The sequence below is a fragment of the Danio aesculapii genome, chromosome 14 (genome assembly GCF_903798145.1).
Source record: "Danio aesculapii chromosome 14, fDanAes4.1, whole genome shotgun sequence".
NCBI classification, from domain to species: Eukaryota; Metazoa; Chordata; class Actinopteri; order Cypriniformes; family Danionidae; genus Danio; species Danio aesculapii.
The window spans coordinates 34,270,357-34,296,512 of NC_079448.1; the positions used below are offsets into that span (position 1 = coordinate 34,270,357).

A 26,156-nucleotide genomic window follows, 5' to 3' on the forward strand; every position below is an offset into this window, starting at 1 on the left:
ACAGTAAAGCCACTAATCAATGGTGTGCACATTGTACAGGGTTTGTACAGGTTTTAGCAAGTCAAATTTAAGACTTTTTAAAAACATTTTAAGACCATAATGACTGAAAAATATCAGACTTACACAAGACTTAACACTGAAGATTTTTTTAATGGCCAGGTTAACCATAGATAATTAAACCATATTAACAAGTAAATAGAGTTGATAAATTAGCATGTCTTAACTTTTATTGAAATATATTGTTAGTGATTGGGTGTTAGCCCAATTGGGTATAGCTTTACATGGATATAGGAAAATTAAGACTCATTTAAAATGATTTAAGACATACAACACAATATTTCAGTGGATTTAAGACTTTTTAAGGCCTAAAATTTATTTTTTGAAATTTAAGACGTTTTAAGACTTTATAAGACCCCACAGATACAATGTAGTAAAGAAAAAACTAAAACAAACATTGTCAGCTGTAGTTCAAGAAATTATATTATATCATAAAATACAACTTTTTTTCAGATAACATATTTCTAAAGGTACCGTTGACTTAAAATTTTACCCCGATGTTGGTAACAATCGAAGAAAACCATATACAGTACGCAAAGAAAACAAATCTAATTAGTTTACAAGTTATGCGTAATGAAATCAAATAAAATGGTGCAGGGAAAAAGTATTGAACACATGAAGAAAGGGAGGTGTAGAAAGACAGTGAAAGCCCAGACAGCAGCTGAAACCCTCTTCCCTTCACCATTGTAAATGAATATCAGCTACTTCAGTCCAACATTTACATTAACCGGATGATGAAGATGAAATCACATTTCAGCAAGACATCGATCAAAAAAAAAAAAAAAAAAAAATACAATCCAATAGAATCGAATATAAAATACTAATTAAAGCTCAGATTTGATAGACGAGAGCCAGAGAACCATCAAGATTTTTACGCGCAGTTGAAGTTGAAAAACTCACACCTGAGCAATGCATGTGACTTTATTATCCATATGAGAGGAGTCTTTAAGCTGCCATCACCAAAAAAGCCTTTTATATAAAGTATTAAAGTTTCAGTAGTTCAGAACTTTCTCCTTTTGTCATTTCATTGTTATTACACAACTCTTTTTTTTTTCAGATCTTTTAGTTTTGTTTTATTTTTATGTTTGTATTGTTTGGGTTTTTACCAAAATCAGGTTCTATTTCATGTCAGCAGCTCCTTTAGAAATAATATTCCCAGGAAAAAACATGACATGTTCAATACTTATTTTCCCCCCTGTGCATATATTACAAATAGTGAGGAATTTTTGAAAACCGAAGCAAAATACATAAACAAAGTAAAGTAAACGCTGTTCTTTTATTTTGGAAACTAGAAAAAGCAGCACAATTGCTGATAATGAATCAACAGTAATAATACATATTTTCGGAGCGGCAAATCAACCTATTAAAATTATTTCGAAAGAATCATGTGACATTAAAGACAATGCTGGAAATTCAACACTGCAACAAGACATTAATTTAAACAAACACAAAGTTAATCAGAATAGAAAGTGATTGTTTGAAAATATTTTGAATGTGTTTAATAATGTAATATGCAACTGTGAATAATATATTTTTTATCAAATAAATGCAGTCTTCATAAAAATAAGAGACCCTTTTCAAAAACATAAAAAAATATTATACAATCTTAATTATTTGAACGTCTACAGAAGAAGTCAGAATTTTTAGCCCCCTGAATTATTATTTCCCCTGTTTATTTTTTTCCCCAATTTCTGTTTAATGGAGAGGATTTTAAAACACATTTTTAAACATAATAGTTTTAATAACTCATTTCTAATTAATTTATTTTATCTTTGCCATGATGACAGTAAATAATATTTTACTATAATTTTTTCTAGACTTCTTTACAGCTTAAAGTGACATTTAAAGCCTTAAGTTAATATGGTTAACTAGGCAGGTTATTGTTTAAGCTATTGTTTAATGATGGTTTGTTCTGTAGACTATCAAAAAAAATGTACAGTATATAGCTTAAAGGGGCTAATAATTTTGACCTCAAAATGGTTATCATAAAAATTAAAAACTGCTTTTATTTTAGCTGAAATAAAACAAATAGGACTTTCTCCAGAAGAAAAAATATCATCAGACATACTGTGAAAATTTCCTTGCTCTGTTAAACATCATTTGAGAAATATTTAGAGGTATAGACATACAGACTTTAACTGTATGTCTATGCAGTATACAGTGGGGAAAGAAAGTATTGAACATGTCATGGTTTTTTCTGGGAATAATATTTCTAAAGGAGCTGTTGACATAGAATTGAACCAGATTTTGGTAACCTCAAACAATACAAACATAAAAATTAAAAAATAACAAATATGAAAATTAGCTATGTGTAATAACAATGAAATGACATAAGGAGAAAGTACTGAACTACTGAAACGTATTTATGATTTATATAAAAAGCTTTTTTGGTGATGAATTGCTCAGGTGTAATTCAACAGACTTCAACAGAGTGTAAAAATCTTGATGGTTTTGTGGGTCTCGTCCAACAAATCTGAGCTTTATTTTGTATTTTCCAGTGAATTTAAGTCAGGTGATTGGCTAGACCATTCTAGAGCTTGATTTTCTTTCTCTGAAAGCATTTGAGAGTATTCTTGGCTGTGTTTTGGATCATTGTCTTGCTGAAATGTCCATCCTGGTTTCATCTTCATCATCCTGCTAATGTAGATGTTGGATTGAAGCAACTGATATTAATTTACAACGACGAAGGGCAGAGGGTTGCTGAAGAACTACTGAGAGATTTCAGCTGCTGTCTGGCTTACACTGCCTTTCTACACCTCTCTTTCTTCATGTGTTCAATACTTTTCACTGTGTCATTTCATTCTATTATGCAAAACTTATTTTGTAAAATAGTTAGATTTGTTTTCCTTGCACATATGGATTTCTTTGGTTGTTACAAACAACCGGGTAAAATTTCAAGTCAACGGCACTTTTAGAAATATGTTTTGGTGTTCAATCCTTATTTTTCCAGATGTTATGTATAATAAGTCAAAATTGTTGAATAAAATCGGAGAAAACCCAGCTCAGTTAAGCCGGCTCACACTGTGTGATTTTGTTTTTTTAAATCATCCTATACAATTGTAGCTTAACAACCAATATGCGCCAAAGAGACACAAGAAAACCAATGTTTAATGAGTTTGACGCCATCCATACATGACACATTCAGTAACCCACATTCTGACATGATACCACACAGCAAACATACACTATACGTAGAGCTAATTTTGCTCAAAACATGAATAATAAAACCCAGAATAGCTGTTTAAACATTTCCCCACGCTGGTTTGAAATTGTGCTGATTCAGTGCTCCTATTGGATCTTGGTTTGATGCTCTTCGTAACTGAATTAACACTGCAGGAAAGTGTCTGAAATCTTCTGATGCTGGCAAACTTCATTGGAGGGAATATTTCATGGCAACAGCCATTAATCGGCTGTCTGTAAACACGTCAAACAATGATCTATAGTATCATTAATCTAAACCTATAGGATTACAGCAATCTTTTAGGATTTCCCAATTTTGTCTCATATGACTAAATCATGGTGGAAATTTAAGTGTGAACATGGCTTTATTCACACAAATACCCACAAAGCAAAATCAATGCAGTACAGTAGGATAAAACAGACAGTGAAAAGTGTCAATAGGGTCAAGCAGATTGTTTCACTCCTTTTTAAGGAAAAGCATTGTTTTGGGCAGTTACAGTAATTTCTCTGTCTTGCTGTATAGAAAATGCATAGTCTGAAATCCTGCTATCTGACACTTGCATCTAACCCAAGCACTTTTACACAATTCCTTTTCGAAATCCTGTAGGACGTTAAAATACGTTCATCTGATGGTCTTAACGATGGATGTGCAGTACAGGAGCATCACAAAGACTTCCTTTACCCCAGCACAAAGCTTCTTCTGTCTGCAACAGGCAATCGATGCGGCACTTAAGTGGAAAGCTCTAAGAATCGATGGTTGACGTATTGGTTGTGCAACTGAGTGTCAAGCCTCTCGCCGGAGGGATGTAGGAGTCCAGGTCATTATTAGTGCTCTGTGCACTGCTGTCTCTGGGCTTTGGCATACAGCAGATCGAGAACAATGTGCTTCAGAATGTGACACTGCCAATATGACAATACATGCCAAGGTGAGACACTGCAGGCAAAACACATTTTTCATGCACCCATTTTGGGCTTTTTTCTGGCTTTTTATAAAGTTTAATGTAAAGAAAAAACTTGAAACAAACTTTTGATCTTTTGTCGTACTCTGTCAAAAAATTTAACAAGAATTTTGAAACCGACTTCTTTCAATGCTTTGGTTTTTGTGCTATAGAAATGTATGCAAATTAGCACATATATAATGAAATAATGCCAAATATGCATATTTAAACAATCTTTAAGATTTATTTGTACAATTCTTAATGTAATAAACTAAAATATGTTGATAACTATTAGTTTGTTTTTCGTTAGTCACCTGGAGTGTCTTGCTTTAAATGTTTAAAACATCTCTTCTAATTAAATGAACATAAACAAGGCGCCAAGCTTAAGCTGAGGGCTGCCTGCTTCTTTTGGAGATGGTAATGATCTTATAGGCTGATTTTTCTCTGTGTGTGTGTGTGTGTGTGTGTGTGTGCGCGTGTGTGTGTGTGTGTGTGTGTGTGTGTGTGTGTGTGTGGTACATGTGTACCCTAGACTGAAGCTACAGTAGTTTATAAGTGGAGGGCTGGCAGCTGAAGTCATGTTCACAGTGAGCAGACAGTTTTTTAATTGCTCCTCTGGCAGAGACTGCTGGAGAATTTTTATGAGGCTCTGAGCAAAATTACAATTCCCTCTTTCTCTTTAGATTACATAACCCTCCTTAACAACAACTGAGATCATGACCGACACAATTAGTGCTTCTTTACAGGCATCCCACTTTCTAACGATTTGGTTTGTTAGCATTATTTGATGCATAAGGTTAACATTGAACATCATGGTTATTTTTTAATGTACGTTTGATTATTATATATACAACAGTTCTCTCTGGTTCTTGGAATCTTATATTTGAATCTCTGATATTCTGTAATAATAGCACTCTTACAGCCTCTTCACTCTTGTGTATTACTCCGCCCACATAGAGTGACAGCAGATTAATAGACTTATTACAGTTTGACAAATATTGCAGCTGTTGGACAACATAATGTACTTATGAGGCTTTTTTAGGTGAGGATGTTAAGATTGCAATTATACAGTTTGTTTAAGTATAGTGCCTATTTCAAATATTTATAATTTCGGAGATCAGCAGCCATCAGTCTGTCATACTGAGCAGAGCAAAGATGGTTGCGCCACAAGATGGTAACAGAGACCAGACTACATAATAAGTCCTTAGGGGAGGAAAAACTCAGCATTTTCTTTTCATATATCAAACTACAGCTGATCAAATCATAGTGCTGTATTTATACCATAGCAATCGGCTAGTGTTTGCTTTGCTTTGGCTTTTTCAGGGTAATTTTTGTGATCTACCGATTGCAACAGAGAAATACTGTGAGATTTCTCTGTAGACTGATAGCATTTCATACTGTTCAGCCTTATAATGTTAAAATGTGAGCAAAATCATGTTTTGTCATCACTTTAGATATTACACTAGAGAATCATTCAAATACTAGCTCTAAAGTGATGTTGGTAAAGTAGCAACGGTTTCTGCTGTTCTGACGATCGGCTGCAAATGTGAATGAACAGCGGAAGAAAGTAGCTCCTCGTAAAAAAGGATTTTTAAGACTCTCCGTGTTTGATTTTCTTTTTTATATACACAATTATACCATTGGCTGTATAATATCACTGGTGGGACACTAAGACAACACACCAGTGCCATTATACAGCATAATATTTATAACATTTCAATCTGTATGAATTAATATTATTTTAAATTTATTTTTTTTAATTAAAAATAGTTTGTTTTCATTATATATTTTTATGAAAATTATATATTTATTCAGTGGGTTGATTAAATGAATCAAAATTAACTTTAGAAACAAAAGGAATCAATAAAAAAAGAAAATGCAAAAGTTATGTTAAAAACATTGGTATTTTAAATAAATGCAGATAAACTCTGATAATAAGAAACGTTACCTCAACACAAAATCGGCATACTAGAAGAATTTCACAAAAATCAGCTCTGCCATCACACTCATTCACACACATACACTACGGACAAATTTAGCTTACCCAATTCACCTACTGTATAGCGCATGTCTTTGGACTTGTGGGGGAAACCGGAGCACCCGGAGGAAATCCACGCGAACATGGGGAGAACATGTAAACACATCCACACAGAAATGCCAACTGACACAGCCGAGGCTCGAACCAGTGACCTTCTTGCTGTAAGATGATTGTGCTTTCCACTGCGCCACCGTGCCGCCTCCATTCACAATACTGCAGTTTATTACTACTGCATTTTTATCAGTTTTGAAGAGTAGTCTGTGTAAAATTTTACATCTAACATAACAGATTTTTTCTGTAAAATATTTTTATTTATACTTATTTTTAAATATTGCACATTAAAATATTAAATTTACTAACTAACGTTTTCAAGCATCTGAACAGAGGAAAAAAGGGCTAAATTTAAGTGAAGCATCTTTTTTTCGTGTAATGTTTTCATTTTCCACTAAAACTATCGAAACTTCCAGCATTTATTCAGGAAGAAAATGGCTTAGAAAATGTACAATGTTAACTTTGCATTCTTAGATTTATGTCAAATGAATTCCCTAAAAATCTATCCATCTGCTTCCAAAACATCAGTGATCCCCTGATAATGTCAGTTTGACAGCTTGGGTGAAATATGCTTAGCCACGCCCCCTACTCAATATTCAAAAAATCATTGTGCTGGAATAAAAATCTGCAGCAACTTCCAGTTCACGCAGACCTTAAGACATTGGTTTTTTTTAAGAGAATGTGTTCTGAATAAGGCTTTTTTGCATAGTTATTTTTTCAAGCCTAAATCTAAGGCTGTGCTCTGTCCTTTGAAATGCGCCTCAGTGAAACACTGAATGAATGCAGTGTAGAGCAGCGTCGGCCTGTCACTCAGAGCTAATGCATAACTCCTGCTGTCTCTTACATTACCAGCCTTCACCATTATCTGCTCGCCACACGACAAGCCACTTTAGAAAAAGCAAATGCATTTTCAAGGGCTGAGACATTCCCTCGGAGAACAAAACGTTTCTCAGCTCCTAAAGCCTCCGTTTTTAATTATAATCAAATCAAAGACCTTGTTTTAATTCCGTAAGCACTGAAAAGCATTATTGATTTCTGTAAGTAGCTGAATTGTGTGACAATATCAGACATTCAGTTCAAAATCATTTGTATAGAATCAAATGATGAATGTGATGCTTTATAAAAATGCACAGTGGTTTAGAGGTTACAGAACAGCTCATCTTCATTAAGAGAGAAATTATGGTTATGAGTTTCGGCTAAACAACTTCAGATGTCCTCTGAACACATTTGAAATGAGCATATAACAGTATTAGATTTTCTTTTCTGTGATAACTGCAAAAAAGTGTTACTTTAACAGGTATACTCTAATAAAAACACTATTTTTTTATTACTTTATATTCAGAGTAAGCAAATTCACAGCCTAGAAATCGCAACATTTTTACAGAATTTATGCTAATGTATGCCTAGTTTGATAAACTGAAGTTTATTAGTGTTAATAGTTTATTAAAAACACCATCTATTAAAATGTTTTGACATTTGATTTCAATGAGTCAATAAACATTATGAAATTAACATCCCCAAGGTTAATAAATGCTTTAGAAGTAGCTATTAAGTTTAAGTTATTTAAGTATATGACATTTACACCACTTGAATCCAACATCTGGATGTTCTTAAAGGGAACCTATTATGTAAAAATCACATTTATAAGGGGTTTAAACATCATCTATCCTTTAAGCATAGACAGCCCAGAGTGAGAAGCAGACCATAGTGCTGCGTTTACACCAGACGCGGATGAAGCGTCAAGCGATAGTGATTTACATGCGAAGTCAATGCGAAGACGCAAATAGACATCCTGCGACACGTTTTGTGCGAATGACGCAATTCACGTGAATGAAGCAGAGCGAGTTGAGGGTTTTGTGTGTTTGACTCAATTGAAAGCAGACATTTGCTCTGCGTTAACCAATCAGGAGCTTGCTCTTGTAGGGGAGTGGTTATGACATATAGTGCCTGTTGTTGGTGTTGAAAAAATTCATTCTTAAGCTGCATTTCTCCTCCTAACCAGAAGGAGGTGCTCCTGAGTTTTCACACACCAGTGTTCAATACGTTCTACGCATCATCCAGAAAAGTGGATGGCACCACTTTCCCACCATCTGCTGTATGCCACCACTCAAGCCAGTTTAGCAACATCTGTGTTTTGCGCTATATAAGTTTGTGTGTAACAAGCTAGTGTGTTCAGTCTTGAGCCATTATTGCCTGGTTTTCTCCTGACTCTCTTGAGAATCTAAATAACACTTTAAAGATAAAGTAAAGATCATTTGTTTATTTTTCTGAAACTAAAGCCTAAAGTTTTTGAAACTAAAGCCAAAGTTGGGGAAAAGCCCCAACTTTGAGTCCAAGAGACCTGGGTTCAATCCTCACCTAAACCACCACGTTACAGGTGTCCTGAGGGCAAATCCTCTTGCTGACACCAGACAACAGTTCATCAAACTGGGCTCGGCTCAGTCAGAAGCACTGCTGAAAGCCTCCATCATACAGGTTTAGGTTCTGGAGAAGTTGATGAACTCTCACAGAGCTGGGTGCACCTGAAAAGATCTAGTGGACTCAAACATGTCGCCGAACAATTTACGCTGTTCCTAAAAGCCTTGTAAAGCACATAAAGCACAGCTATTCTCTCAATAAAATTAAAGTTAGGCATATAGCAACGAAGCCGGAGTCACTGGGCAAACAGAAGCCCTGTCCATGACGCGAAGCCACGTCTATTGTGAAGTGAATTTGAAGTGCGAATGAAGTGAATTTGACCTGTGAATGAAACGAGTAATCTCAAAATGTTCATATGTCTATTTACAAGTGAATGGCGCAATTTATTCGTTCGTTCCACGTCTGGTGTGAACACAGCATTAGAGTTTTCACTCCCTGGATGCCGAAGATAATGTCAGCGACTAAGAAGCATTATAAATGTTGAGCCGTAGAAAGCAAAAATTAACATCGTAGTCTCCATAGACTGCTTTTTTTTTTTTTTTACAGCTTTACAGAATTAACGTTAGTCCTGTTTTAAATCTGCCACTATGCTGACACACAGGCATTTGTAGCTCCACCTTCTTTTTGAAAAGAGGGCGTGGAGCTCAATGTCATTTGAATTTAAAGTGACAGCCACCAAAATGGCACAATTTGGATCAAAGCCTAAAAGAGGCAGTTTTGAAGAATAATAAAACATTATTTGTTTGGTATTTTGAGCTGAAACCTCACAACCACACTTTAGGGACATCAGAGACTTTATTTTGGATCTTGTAAAAAGGGGCATATTAGGTCCCCTTTAATGTAAAAATGTAAACTTTTACATTTCATCACAAGACCCTTCCATCTCTTTCTAAAGCAACAACAACACTTTTCCAGAGAACTGTGAATTGTGCTTATAGAGTGCAGCGTCTCTGTGTTCGCTGACAGAGAAAGTGCGCAGCCGGCAGATGAAAGTCACAAGGAACTTTCAGAGTTGAACAAAGCCGTGCTGTGTGGTTTTCTGAGGTGCCTGCAGTGGCCTGGATAGAGTCATGCGGCTCTGTTTGCTGTCAAAAGCTGCTTTATCATCCACAGACTCTGCTGTAAATGCTCTGATTGTGCTTGTGTGTGAAATGCTCCAGACAACCTCCATCGTCCACAGCCGGAGAGACTAAACACAGCTGGAGAGACAGTGAAAGTGCAGACCGTGCACTCGAAGCTCCGGAGCATTCAGGAGGAAAAAGGAGGACGTAGTCAAATTTCATTTTGACTATGAAAGAAGATATAAGGCACAAATACAGGATGAGTTTTGGTTAATTTGCTGTCCAGTAGATGAATTATCAAGGTTTCCCATAAATCTGGTTTTACAGTCATTCGTGATTACTTGAAGCTTTTAAAAAAGCAATTTTAACTCACATTCATAGTGGATGAAGTGTTTTTATTGCATAAAACATGCCAAAATTCAGCCAATTCGAATGTTATCACTCCATTCAATGAGGGTTTATCAGTGGTTATAAACTGATAGATATGGGCCAGTAGGGACCTTTATCAAGCCCAGTAGAGACTGTTATCATCCATCCACATGGTAAATCAGCTATAGATCACCTACAGCTGCGGCCAGAAGTTAACTAGTATTATTTATTTAAATTTCCCATTAATTGAACTTTTATTAACGTCTATCCAACCACAACCCTAAACCCAACCATCACAGTAATGTAAAACAGATCTGGATCTGGAGACTTTTCTTTTAGTGTAGCTGATTAATCATGTTAATGGACCCCCTGGCCCATATCTATCAGCTGATAACCACTGATAATGCCCATTCAATCGAGTAATAACATTCTCAAAGCAGGTGCAAAATTGAAAACACCCAGTTACTTGAACAAAACGCACAAGCCATAAACAAATATGTGCATTATTTCAATAAAGAAATAGTCAGGAAATTATTGCTAACATTAATTAGACCCAGTAGTTTTTTGAGATTTTGCGATCCAACGCAAAATAAACAAAAAGTCGCAATTTTGTGCGATCCTGTAAAATTCTTGATTTAAACGTAAAATAATCGCAAAAAATGTAAATTATCTCATAAAACATCCAAACCATGTAATTAAAGTTTGCAATTAATTGTTTTACATGACTTAAAGATGTTGTATAAGCAGCCCACGTGATGTATTTGATTGTCTTTCGAAAAATGACGTCTTACCTGTGCCCTCACAATCCTAACATTACATGTAAGTGGGGGGAAATTGTTTTACAGCCTGTGCAGTAAGCAGACGCGGATGAAGCACGACTGATTTACATGTGAAGTCAACGCAAAAAATGCAATTAGACCCTGTGGTGCATATCGAGGTAATAACACGGCGGGAACTGAGCATTTTGTGTATTTGATGCGCTTTGCAAAAAAAAAAGTGGCAGCAAACATCTAACAAACGGAGCAATGGAACTGAAAGAAAGGCAAGCAGCTTACAATGATGGAGACTGGGTCAAGGATGACTGCCGCTGGACGTGACCCAATTGAAGCTTTACATGTATAGCTGGTAGCCTATTATGATGTGGGTCTTATCGATAAATGAATTCGCTTAACTCTTTCCCTTGACTGAAGAAAATGCTTCCCTGCCATTAATGTTTTTTACGGCAATCAGTGTTTTTGTGTATTAGTGGGGATGTGAATATGTGGGGAAGCCCTAACACATGTCCTGAGTGAGGTACATGCTGTCGGATGATCTGGGTATGAAATCTGAGAAAGAGAAAGTAAGATTGTGCATAAAAATAGGAGTTATACAACCTTCCTTTGGCTTAATCCCTACCGTTTCAGGTCTGATTTAGATCTCGTCTTGACATGAGACCAAAATAAAAAAGCTTTATTTTTATGATTTGTGTCATTATCATTGTTGTATGGTAAATAAGATATTACATATAATGTTTTTAATTTATATATAATTTTTTATATTTCTTCATCTAATCGCAAAATTGTTTGCAAATTTCTGGGAATTTTTATTACAAAAAAAATCACTACAATACACCTGAACTGTATTTAATAATACAATTTATACTAGTTTTATTATAACATTTGAACAAATCTATAAAATATCATGATAGTACAACTGATCTATGAAGTATTTCATAACAATAATTTAGATTCTTATAGTAATTGTAACTGTAGGTCATTACTTTTATTATTATTATTATTTTTATTATTATTATTTTACTATTATTATTATTATTATTATGATCATTAATGATATTATTATTATATAACAACAGGAAATAATCAAACGAAAATTTCTAATAGTTACAATATTTTATCCTTGCTTTCAAACATCAAGAGCACCTAGTGTGAACAGAGATGAGAGTGACTGTATTGAAGTGTTGACTCACCTTTCAAAGGCTTGGGGAGGAAGTGTGCAGCAGGCTTGTTCTTCTTCACATGGTTGCCCTTCATGATCTCTCCTTCTTTATTCAGGCCCAGGTACCAGCCCCTGCCCGACTGCTGCTGTCTGTAGATCATGGAGGAGTACGTCACGTAGTAGTTCTCAAACACAGACTCCTTAAACTTGCACTCTGGTGTGAAGTGTTCCTGTGCAGCAAGAGAGAGGGAGAACAACATATGAAGGTTTGATCGAGACCTAAACAAATGGTGGCATATAAGTACAGTAAATACATAAATATAGTTTTTACACATGATATTATGATGAATTTTTGTCAGTCTGATCACAAGTAATTATCTGCATATCTCTGATTATTAAAAGCAACCTGTAAAAATAGTCATCGGTTGTAAATCTTTTTTTAATAGTTAATACAACCTGTATATAATGAACATCCATCTGTAAATATCACCATAGTTTTTATATAATTGCATTTTATAACTTATACCTATACCCTGCACTTGCTGCTATTGCACTCCTAGTTAGACCTAAACTGCATTTCGTTGCCTTGTACTTCTACATATGTAATGACAATAAAGTTTAATCTAATCTAATCTATTATATATTTATATATAACCTTTTACAGACAAGATGTCACAAAGTGCTTAAAGTATATTACAACAGGTAAAAATCCAAGTACAAATAACACTAAATGTAAAACCATCTCACTATACTGTTAATTAAAAGCTTATTCAAAGTGTCTTTACATTTTCTTTAAACTGTCCAAAGTTCTCAATGCTCGAGGGAGAGAGTTCCCAAGCCACAACACTGAAGGCACGGTCACCTTTAGTCTTAAGACATGCTCTGGGAATAGTTATAAGTTCTTGGCCAGATACTAGCCATAGGAGTGTGTATGTAAAAGAAGAATATAAAGAGGAGCCTGACCATGCAGAACTCTATATGTAATTACCAGAACCCTAAAATTAACTCTAAAACGGACAGAAAGCCAGTGAAGCGCCTTAAGCGCAGAAGTAATGTGCAACTTCCTACTGGTCTTGGTTATTCTGCACAACTGCAATACCTCCACAGATGATTTGTCAAGCTTATACAAATTAAACAGAAAAAGGTGACAATACACACACGTTTAAACAGTCTGAAACGTTTTTGAGCTTGTCCAGTTAATGTAATATCAAAATAATTTATGAAATCTCAGTTTAGTATGCACAGACTTTTAGAACTAAACCATTTTATTAGACGATGTCTCTGGAAAAGACATCTGGGTGTCAGTTTGAAATATCAGCTTGAAAATCTAAATAATAATATTAATAAAATTGAAATATGCAAATGATCTTTCTGTCTGCCTGTCTGTCTGTCTACCCATCCATCCATCCATCCATCCATCCATCCATCCATCCATTCAACTGAACATCCATCCATCCATCCATCCATCCAACTGAACATCCATCCATCCATCCATCCATCCATCCATCCATCCATCCATCCATCCATCCATCCATCCATCCATCCATCCATCCATCCATCCATCCATCCATCCATCCATCCATCCGAACAACAACACACTAGCAACTATACATAACAACCTAGCAGTTTACCTAGCAACTTACCCTATTGATTATCAGAGACAATATAACAATGGCATAGCATCCTATCAACCACATAGCAAAACAAGGTCACACTTTATTTTGATGGTCCATTTGTTGAAATTAAGTTCCATTGCATCTACATGCCAACTAATTCACGTTACATTATAAGTAGATGATAGGTTGGGGTTAGGGCTAGGGTTAGTGTAAGTTGACTTGTACTTGCAAAGTTTCTTATAGTCAGTTAAATGTCTGTTGAAGGAGCAGTATCAGCAGATAATAAGCAGACAGTCTGCTAATACTCAAATGGATCATCAAAATAAAGTGTTACCCAAAACTATAGCAACAATATTTTAGCAAATGCCACCACAAAAAATACCCCAGTAACTAACCAGCAACAACACAGAACACCATAGTAAACCTTCTAGAAATCACATAGCAATCAACCATAACACCCTAACGACAGTATAATAACCATCTACAGTACCAACACTTGCAGTATCAACTACCCAGGGCATCCTACCAAATGCCCAACAATGCAATTGCAGCCACACAGAACTAGACATGGGATGGTAACCATTTTCAAGGTATACCAAGTCAAGGTTTTAAAACTGCCAAAATTTTCTGTAATACCGTTCCAAATGTATATGTAAGATTTTTTTTTTTACTTTTTTTTTTTTAGGACAACAGTATCTTGAGCAGAAAATATATCCAGAGATGCTGTAAATTAAAAAGAAATCTGTGTTTTTGAAACAAATGAAGACAGCATGATTCATGTTGTATTACTTAGCCTGACATGTTTACTGCTCCAAAATATTATAAATCTTTCAAAAAAATAAATAAATAAAAATTCAAAGGGGAAAAAGTTTTACCCAGGCATTTAACAAGAAAATATTTTAGAGCAGTAATCACATTACCATAACACCATGAAACTGTGATATTTTTATCTATACTGACCCATGCCTACACATAACGTACCAAAAAGCACATAGAAATCTGTCTGGGAAGCTTCAAATATTCAAAGTTTGAGCCTTTAAAACTTAATTACATGTAAAACTCATTTAAACTCATTATTTCAAACTTAAAACCTTCCAACTACAAGCTCCAAAAACTAATTAAAATTTGAGGCTAGAATTTCTCAAGTCAGTTTTCAAGCTTGTATTTTTAACCTTTTAACTTGATGTACTAAAATAAAAGTAAAACTAAAAAAAGAATGTAAAAATCATAAGAAAACATGTAAAAACCTGCTAACAAACTGAAATGTATTTAGAAATATATCTCAGTGACACTCAGTGATACTTAACACTGTTGAAAAACACTCATTATTTGATCGTTAATTGCACTTTAAATGAACAAAAACAACAGCTAATTAAAAAAACAAAACAAAAACAAAAAAAACGTTGGCCCCAGTGTAATAAAATGTATTTCTGTCCCTCCACCATCCTCTTAAAATCACCATTTCTTCTTTTATCTGTTGTTTTTTCCCCCTAATAATCCTCACTCTCCTCTGCATGGTCTGTTGTTGTGCGCTCTCTCATTAGCACTTGCAAAAGCAATCTATGTTGTAGCGTTGCGTAAACATGCTAATGGAGTTTGGGGATGGATCGCTCTATGGATTGGCCGTATTGAATGTGTGTGCGAGTACAGCGTGTGCACTTCATTGAGTCATTATAAACGCTCGCCTCCCACCAGGCTTGATCCTGTATTGACTGTGTGCTTCGTTAGGATACTGCAAACACTGTGAGAGGGTGAAAAGATGAGAGACGGTGCATGGAGCACCAGCAAATTAAGCTATTCTGCATGTTATCTGGCTAACTAATTGCTTTTCAAGAGGTGTCTAACTCTTTAGCTAACTCAGTAAAGCATCGGAAACAAATCAATGCCTATGTAAAGCCAGAGTAACACACCCACTGCTCATGGATCCACACATCCAGATGGATAAACTAGGGGTCTTTATTCCTTGTTTTACGAGTGGAATATTGTTTAAATCCGAGTTTCCACATAAGTTTCTTTAATCTCTCCTCATTCTTTTCAGATTTAAAGTTTCTGCTGACAATTTAAACGTAGATTTAAACATATAAAAAAGAGGTTCAAACTAAACCAGGTTTGTGAACACTGACTGTCATGCAGTTTTCTTTTTGGTATTGGTATTTTGTGCTTGTAATGTCTCTTTTTATATGTATATTATAAAGATATTTGTATGCTTTTTGCTTGAGTTTTTTGGCGATGTTTAATACCTCGTGACTAAATAAAGGGCGCCAATGTGATCGTGCACACCAACGCGCAAATCGCCAGGTGTAAAAGCATCATAAACAAAAACAAACGCCTCATGCTTGTTTTTTTTGTTTTGACGCACCATGTCAAAACCTTCTCCACCAATTAGATTAGCACTTTTGTTTACGTGCATGGAGCTGCTGTACACACCACTTGGAGGCGTTCGAGCGCAAAACTGTCAATGCGAGCACACATTGAAGATGCCCAGAGGGGATATTAACATGGAGTATGCCATCCTTTTTTTTTAATTTAATTGTTTTATTGTATCAAGCTGAACATACAAACAAAATGGTACATACTTACAATATTGCATACTGACATCTCAAGGTTGAGTAATAAAATAGGCAAACATAATAGGCATCTCAAAAATAAAATAAATAACAACAGTTTTTAAATAAATTGCAATAAAATTAATAAAATAAAAATAATAAAGGGGCTTTGAAAATTAAATTAGCTTATAAAAGCCCAGAAAAGAGATAAGCTTAAGGGCTTTTTTATCATTCAACAATTTTACAGATTTGCAAAGAAGTTTTACCTCATTCAACCACTGATTAAGTTAGTAGATTTGAACCATCTGCATTTGTGAAGAAAGAATATTCCCAAACATAATAGAACATTGACAGCAAAATGATTTTAACCATTTCAATTTCAAAACACCATTCATAACATCAAAATCAATTGCGTTCACGCCTCCATCTTCAAATCTCTCTGTAACCATCGATCTAACATGGATTTACATTTATTATTCCACACATTTTTCTTTTCCATCATTTCTTTGTCTTTAGAAATAAAAATACCTAAATATTTAACTTCTTTCTTAATTTGAATATTATATAATGACTGATATCTAATCCTGTAGCGTTAAAATTTCACATTTGTTAAAATTGAGATAAAGTCCTGAAGCATTAGAGAACAGTTTAATGGCATGTAAAGCCAGAGGAATTTGTTGATTACTTTTTAAAAATAAAGTTGTATCATCTGCAAACTGACTTATAATAATTTTTTCATCTAACAATGATAAACCTTCAATTCCATTATTTTATCAATATAGATAATAATTCAACAGCCATTAGAAACAGTAATGGAGAGCTACCACACCCTTCTCGAATCTCCCTGGTTATTGGAAATCGGGAGCATGCCATCCATGCTTGTTCGAATCGCCAGTAACTTTAACAACAAGCGTGTCAACTTTCTCTCTTCTTCTGTGTTAAAAGTGGGTGTCAGAAGCTTAAAGTTGGTAAAGTTTAGATGGGATACGCAGCCGGCCGGAAGTGCGATGTGCACATTAATATAGCAGCATTTTTTTATGACACTGTATAACAATAATTATTATTTTTACAGTACTGTGACAGTTGGGTTTAGGGTTGGGGTGGGGGTAGGCATTAAAAAATAGAATTTATTGGGTAATTTAATAGATAACATAAATAATAGTCGGTACAACTACTGTTTTTAGGTAGGGGTCGGTGTTAATAAAATACAATAATTGGGAAATTTAATAAATAATAGAAATAATTCTCGTTAACTTCCAGCCGCAAACGTGTCCGATCTAGCAACAACCCTTAAAGTTGTGTAGCATTAAGCGCCATTTAACGTCAAGGAGTGATTTTGCATACTCTTCTGCTCGTTGCCAGTGAAAATCGTTTGGAAATGCAGAAAAACGTCTCAAAAACGCTGACGATAAACGCAAACAAAAATCGTCCCGGTGTGTACTAACTTTAGGGCTGCAAAGTATTGTAGCCATTAGCTAGAAGCATACACTGTATGTGGAGCATTGGCTGCTTTAAACTGTAGCAATATTACACTGCATTGTCTTTGATTTTTTTATCTATGCAGAAAAAGTTCAAACCACTGAACTTTTTTTTTTCAAATCCATGAATCATCATCCATCACTAATTTAAAAATATTTTATATTATTCAAGAAAATGTTTTAATTATTAGAGTGTTTGTATGTTGTATTCAGTTTCAGCTGATTTTTTTATTGAAACCAAGCAGACATCTGAATTAAAATGAGCTTAAACATGCCCATTTCAACGAGATTTGGGAACCAGACTGAACTCAGTTTCAATTGACTATTGTATGATGATTTATTTGTTTCATAATTTATTTTATAATTCCTTTGTCTCCTTTGGTTTCATTGTCCATGTATACCTTGTATTCTTTGTCCCAGCCAGTTCTGTATTATGATTGTAAATAACAACTCAATGTTATTCATACTGTTACGACCTTATTATAGTCTAGGAGTTTTTTTTTTGTTGTTGTTGTTTAAAAGGTGTAACAAAGACTAAAATTTGATAAATAATAATGAATTACAAATAATTTAAAAAAGATAAACATGGAGAACACACTTCAATTCTCAGCCCCAGAGTGAAGAGTCAACACAAAGTTTAGGAAAAAAAAAACATAAGAATTTATTTAATATTAATATAGGAATTTTAACAGAAACTAGAGGTCAAAACTGAGTGAGTATAGCCTAAAACAACAAACAGAAAGCAGCTAACTAAAGTTTGGAGGACTTGCTTATCTAATGCAGAATCAAAGATGAAAATTAACAACATAAACATCCCTGAGCTTCCTCTCTCAACCATAAACAGGCAGAGAGGGAGAGAGAGAGAGAAACAGGGTGCACAACACACTATGCAAGGCCTACAAATAAAATTATGTTTTGGTTGTAACAATAATTTATTTTTTATAAACGCTCAACAAAGATTTTAATCAGTTTTATAGGGGTGGGGCGGGAGGTAGGGCTTTGAGTTTATTTTTGTAATAAGTTAAATCAACTGTAAGAGAGTACTTCCAAGAGAGCTTTTATATATGGTCCATCCCTTTGTTGTAATGATATAGGCAGTACTGTATGTACAGTACCTATGTATGTTTTTCAATGAAAATTTTAATAAGAGTAAAAAAAAATCTATAAATTTTGTTTAAACTGTTGATGTTCACAAATGCTAATAACAAAAAATTAAAATAAACCAAGGACGACACAGTGGCTCGGTGGTTGGCACTGTCGCCTCACAGCAAGAAGGTCGTTGGTTCAAGTCCCCGCTGAGTCAGTTGGCATTTCTGTGTGGAGTTTGCATGTTCTCCCTGTGTTCATGTGGGTTTCCTCCGGGTGTCCCACAGTCCAAAGACATGCAGTATAGGTGAATTGAATAAACTAAATTGGCCATAGTGTTAGAACGAGTGTGTATGTATGATTCCCAGAACTGGGTAGCAGCTGGAAGGGCATCCTCTGTGTAAAACATATGCTGGATAAGTTGGCAGTTCATTCGGCTGTGGTGACGCCTGATAAGTAAAGGGACTAAACCGAATAAAAAAGGATTAAATAAATAAAATAAACCATTTTATTTATGTTTTTGTATTGTTTTCTCCCTAACTAACTGAACCAAAAACAACTGACAAACGTACTGTATCAAATCATGAATTCTGTGTACTTTTACATCCCTAGAAAAGCTTAGTTATTGAAGCTGGCAAACCAGCATGAACTCTGACAAAGTTTAAATGCTGGATGTTTCATATTTCATTATGAAGAAGTATTGTACAGTCTTATATTGGCAATATTACATACATAATAGATTTATGATACTTGATTTTTCAAATCTAAATGCTCATAGCATATCAATCTCCTTAAATGCACGAGCGCAGTAAATTCAAAGAGAAAGTCATTAGAAGAGTTTAGATTAATATCCACGCTGGGCCTTGGGCTGCTGTTGCAGTAACTGAACGGCTCTGTTCAAATGGATTACAGCACCTCAGGGTCTTGTGGCTGTAATCTTTACTGTTTGAGTGTGGCAAATGATGTGGAAATATTACGGAGAGAGCTGTGAATCAAATTATGTTTTTCATCAGAGCCAAGGGAAGAAAGAAAGTGTAAATAATCTGTGTGTCGCGCTGCAAACATCACTAGGGGAAAGTTTCACAGCAGCTCTGAGAGGACGATGCACTTAAAGGAAAATCCTCCACAGGTTGGGGATTTATACAGGACACAACAGATTAAGTAACAACAAATTGAATTATTATTTCATCCAATTTCCTGTATGAAATACATAAGTGTGTTTGCATATGGATGTAGTTTCATCCAACAAACATGCATAAGCTTACCAGACGTGATTTTTCTTTCATCTAAATTTGAGTTGGTCAATTAAGTCAATTTTATCAGTTGCTTGAGTTGCATTAGGTTGTAACTTACTGTACAGTGCTCAGCATATATAAGTACACCCCTCACAAATCTTATAAAATTCATATTTTTAATAGGACGCTATACCATATTATATTTGTGCATATACATTAGATTAGTCAGTACTGAAGCCAAATCTTGAGCTTATCTAGGAGAATAAATTACAATAACGGTGCAAAAACTAGTACACTCAAATTTATATGTTATAGAAAAATTTTAAATACAAAATTAAAGACGAGGAAAAATCAAGAGAAGCAAAAAATATATATATATATATTTTTTTTGCAATAATTTGCATGAATTTAATTGTATTATCTTTCAATTTCTGAATATGTTTGGTGACTAATTTATTAATTTAATAAATATATCTGTTTAATAAATCTGTTTTGTTTAAATGCACCAAAATACATAGCCTATTTTCACTGAGAAATATGGTGTACTCAGTTAAGCTGAGCACTGTATGTGCAACTATATTAAACTTTAGGTATCAATTGAACTAATAAATAAAAGAAAGATTTAGAAAAGTTTAGATTACATTTTCTTTTTAGATTATATCAGTATTATCCAGCACAGCTGCTTCGTTTTAAGCATTACCCAAGGAAACCGTTATTTCTGATGTTCTGTAAGCTGCAGTGAATTAGCATTTTTATTAAGCCTGCCTACTGTTTCATTTTGTACAGGTAGGTTTTATGTAGTGTTATTTCACAAAGGTATAGTCAGATCATTATTTTACATTTTAAATATAAAGCATATAGGTCTCTGGTTTGAGTGCTGACTGAGTCAGTTGGCATTTCTGTGTGGAGTTTGCATGATCTCCCCGTGTTTGCATAGGTTTCCTCGGGTGCTCCGGTATCCCTCACAGTCCAAAGACGTGCGGTACAGGCATACCCTGCGTAAAACATATGCTGGACAAATTGGCGGTTCATTCCACTGTGGTGACCCCTGATAAATAATGGACGAAAGAAAATAAATGAATGAATGAATATAAAGCATGTAGTATTATCGTGTGAATAATCATTAACATTGATTAATTTCAAATCACTTCAGGTAGCTGAGCCTGTGAGAAATTAAATTAACACCTTGTTTTAAATTTGCCCCCAAAATTTGCAACTAGAATTGCCCATAAAAATTTCTATATTAGTGCATCACTTTATACCAGATTTTATTTTTGAAATACTCCTGCTACTTCTGTGAAGACACATCCAGAGTAAACACAAGTTTTTTTTTTGTTTTTTTTTTACATTACTTGGCACTTTGCAACATCTTTTAATCTTAATTTTGTTGCTAAAGTAATCCCATGTTCGCAAGCTGGACTTGGAATTGTGCTATGGTGCTATTTGTCAGAACAGTGCCCAGAAGGCTATTGCCACTGAGTTATAAAATAATTTTATAATACAATAACCTCCTGCTGTATAGGTCAAATAATGAGTAAATTTAATTTCTCCATATGTGATTCCTTTAATGAATTCTAGCGCATGATGTTCCTAACAGATATTCTGATCATAAATAACGTTGCAAACTTGTTCTGCTAACCCAAACCTTTACCTAACAGTCAACTGAGTTAACTTACACATCTGAAGGAACAATCAAGATAGAGTTCAACTTTAAAAATCCCCCTGACCCCATTCTTTTCAAGTGTATAGTGCGAAGCATATATGAGTACACCCCCCCCACCCCCACACACAAACACAAATTTAAATAAATATTTTCTAAAGGAAGCTTTACAGTCTTATATTTGTGCATATACGTTAGATTAGTAAGTACTAAAGCCAAATCTGGAGCTAATCAAACAAAATAACTTATGATAATGATCCAAAATTAGTACACCCAAATTTATATATTATGGAACAAATGTTTCTCAAAATTCAAGAGAAACAAAAAAATGTAAAACATTTGTTCAAATGTTGTAGTTTGTAATTTTTCACCAAATTTTTCCCCAATATATTTCTAAAGACGTTTGGTGACTAAAACGTTATTTTAATAAATATATCTGTTTAATAAATCTATTTTGTTCAAATGCTTCAAAAATATATGGCCTATATTCATTGAGAAATGGATAAAAATCTTCATTTCTGAAATGGAGTGTACTCAATTATGCTGAGCACTGTTTTTGACGTACTTTTAATCTGATCAGAGGTGTTACTGAATAGTCTTAGAGAGAAGTGACTTCCTTTAAAGGGAATTGATAACAAACACACATATGCAGTTATAGTAGCAGTTATAGTAGCGGCAATGCTGAGAATGTCCCTTCATCATGTGTCCAAAAGTGTCCACATCTCTCAAACCCATCACAGGACAGTCAGTTTCCAGCTGGCCCGAGGCCAACAGGAGTCGTCCTGCTGCTCCGACTGACTCATGCAGACACTGAGCTCCCACACGCACTGACAGGAACACTCCTGATGTCACAGCGCACCCATGACATTGCACCTCCTTTGGGACAGGCTGTCAGCTCAGCACCATCATACATCCCATAAACACCCGAGAACCTGAGAGTGGTTGGGAAGTTGAAAGGATCTCCACTCTGAGTGTCAGAGGTCAGCCTGGTGAGGTTTGATCTGCGATTATGTGCGAGCACCAAACGTGGATGCATCTGAGATCGATACGACCCTTAGTTTACAATAAATATCACCACATGACAGTTGGATGCGTCTTCGTTCAGCTATGACTAAGTATTGTGGTGAAGACACTGTGGTGGTACTGTAAACGCAGCCCTATATACGTTTCTGGAAGTTCCAGCAAGCAGGTAAGACAAAAAAAGAATCCAAAAAATTAAATAAACCAGTAAATAACCGGCTGAGGATATGGTAAAATCTAAAAACGTGGTAAAAACCAGGGGGCTTTTCTTTTTCTGGACTGCTTTTGAAAATTGTTGGTTGGGTTTAGGGAAGTGGGTGGACGGGTCATACAATTATACACTTAGTTGGGTTTAGGGAAGGAGAAGGCTGAGTCAGTAGTTCGGTTAGTCCAGGGTTCACCAGTCTCGGTCCTGGAGGGTCGATGTCCCAGCAGGGTTTAGCTCCAACTTGCCTCAACACACCTGCCTGGATGTTTCAAGTATACCTAGTAAGACCTTGATTAGCTTGTTTAGATGTGTTTGATTAGGGTTGGAGCTAAAATCTGCAGGACACCGGCCCTCCAGGAACAAGTTTGGTGAACCCTAGGTTAGTCAGTCAGTCATTCAGTCAGTCAACAGCGGCCTCTGGTTGGTTTATGTGAGAACAGCAGGCGCGAATGGCACTCATGAAAAATTTGAGATCTCAAAAAGTGCACACAGCAGCTTCTAGTGGATTTGCGAAAACAAAAACTGCAAAAAACATAGTTCCTGGGACGTATTTCGCAGTCTCCAGAAATGTATATAGAGGTACGATATCCGAATGAACCTGGGTTGCCAAAAACACACTTAATCACACTATATAGCCAAATGAAATGCATGCTTTTAATTTCCGCATCTTCACTAATTTTATTATTATTATTATTAATATTAATATTATTATTATGAGGAAAAATAACAAGTTGTTAACAATCACAATACAAATCACAGTGAACTCCAAACGAATCACACAAACTAGTTTATTTACATTAATAAATGAGGCATACAAAAACAGCTGAAAACTAAATAATTTAATTAAATTAGAATAAATGACACCAAATATGCCTTTTTCTTGGTTTTACCATGACGAACAGAGCTTGGAACAAAAACAAGTTTAAATATGAAGGTTTCTGGACAGAAATACTAACATGTTTACCTTTTCTGGCTTATAAGCTGCGAAGTGGAGTAACAATATTACCCACTGTGCTGAACCATGTTCAGATGGATCACTGATAGCACAAGTCTACTGTACAGTATATCAGTCAGCACTGTTTCCAAACTCCCTCCAATGCCTTGACTGTAGTACTAGAGGATACATGTCACAATAAGCGACATTAGGTAAATTCTGTGTGGTTTTGTGTGCTTTATACACTTGATGCATTGTGTTGATGCACATTACTCCCATAAAAACTCGGTGTAGAAGCATCCATACTCCAACCGCTGATATTGCCCACAATACATCGCGTGTAGGAGGTGAATTCGATTTAGAACTACAAACGCGGGTGAAAAGTGTAAACAAACTACAAACATAATGGATGCGCGAGACCAACCGTCAAGTAGAGAGGCTTCGGTAAAGATGTTTGTATGACTGTTAATTATTATCTAGCCCACTGGAACATGTTTTAATCGCGTTTTCTGTGTTATATTTCATCTGCAACAACAATACTGAACTTATATAAAGACGTGCTGGACATTAACGTCTGAGTGCAGAATTATCCAAAGACCTGAGGAGATTTCTCTGCATGAAAGACTTGTGAATGGGAGATTAACCTGATGCTGCTGCTTCTTCAATAAGGTAGGGAATTAAATATGAAAGAAATGTGGATGATGTATGGATGATTGACAGGGCTCGTAACTAAGCAACACAACGATCTGTTAACGAGGAAGCAGTATTTGCCAAAAGCTTGCATACTCTTCTATTACACACTCAAGTGTGTACTTTTCCTTCAAAAAAAAAGTACATACTTTTAGGGTGCAGTATAAGTATGCGAATTGAGATGCAGCACAGGACTGTTGACACAGCTTTAGTTTGTTGTTCCAGAACTAACCAAATCACTTGCTGTAAATGCACTGCCCTCTTCTGGAAAGGAGACAGTTAACAGCTGCTCATTTGCATTTAAAGAGACACACATGAAAAACAAAACATAAAAAGAAAAGAAAAAAGAAATTTACAGCTTTGAGTTAGTAATCTGAGATATTTTGAGCTGAACCTTCACAGACACATTCTAAAAGCACCTGAGACATCTTAGAAAAAGGGCATACAAGTATTGTCTTTAAGTCAGCCAGAACCAATCTTTCTATTCAGCTATTGTGCATCTCTTCAGTTTAAACAGATTACTGCTATGTTCTGTGCCTCATAAACACCTATTCTGTTAATAACAGCTAATGCCTCAGCTGAAGGTCATAATAATTACAACCAAATGGAGCACAAATGCATTATGTAGATCGGCTCTCCATAATGACTAGATTTCACCCTATCTTATCAGGAATAATTCATCATAATTATTATAATAACATAAACAAAAACAAAAGAGTGGTGTGTTGAGAGGGCAGGAAATAGGGATGATAAATGGCACATTGAATCCACAAAGCACAATAACATGATGCTTTTAAATGACTCTCGAAAAGTCTATCTCAGCAAAGGGATGACAAGGTCCTTAAATATGTGTTTTAGGAGTCAATATGGTGTGCATATATACACTTTTGCAATATTTATTCCCACCCTTTAAAATTATATACAAAAATACAGTTAAAACGGTAATACTGTGAAAGATTTTAGCATCACTTGATCCTTCATAAATCATTGTGATATGCTGACTTGATGCTCATTCACTCACTTAAGTGATGAAAACATTTCTTTAATGTTTTTCATGTGAATTCATCAAAAATGTCATTTTCAGGATTTGTTGATGAATATAAAAGTAAAAAATGTAACATCATAACTTATTTATCTTCACATTTGAGCAACTGAATCTACTGAACTGAATTTTCCAGTTTTAAAAATGTATTGATGCCAATTTTGAGTAGTTTATTTGTACTGTATACTTATTTCACAACTATTTCAAAAGACACAAGCCAAAACTGCTATCGCATAAAAGACGTGCAAATAAAGCAGCGTTTCCATCCAACGTGTCAAAGAGAACAAAATCGTCACTTTCTGAATAACTGGTGCCAAATATCAACAGTAAAAATGGAATTTACTGCGGTAGGAGAAGCTGCTTCAATCTTATCTTTATTTAATAAATCACTAGCACCTCAGAAGAAGATGCCGACACGCAATGAACATGTGGTGGCATTTGAAGGCATGAGACGCGGAGCACAGATGCTCTTGACAATTCTGGAGGTGATTAATAATATAATAACACTAATACTGAAATGGTTAAGGTGTTTTAGAATGACCAAAACAACATTGCAGATGCTTTACAATGTGCTCAGCCTGCTGGTTTATCCAT

The 26,156-nt window shown here is 35.1% G+C and overlaps 1 protein-coding gene across 4 annotated transcripts in view; it reads right to left on the minus strand.

The window, feature by feature from the left end:
* Positions 1-26,156, minus strand: part of fgf13a (fibroblast growth factor 13a) — a 229,078-nt gene that overhangs the window by 1,329 nt on the left and 201,593 nt on the right. For all 4 annotated transcript variants that reach the window (XM_056472339.1, XM_056472340.1, XM_056472342.1 and 1 more), the window contains one exon: positions 12,079-12,277. In XM_056472339.1, coding sequence (XP_056328314.1) covers positions 12,079-12,277 — 199 coding nt within the window. The remainder of the gene's footprint in view (positions 1-12,078; positions 12,278-26,156) is intronic.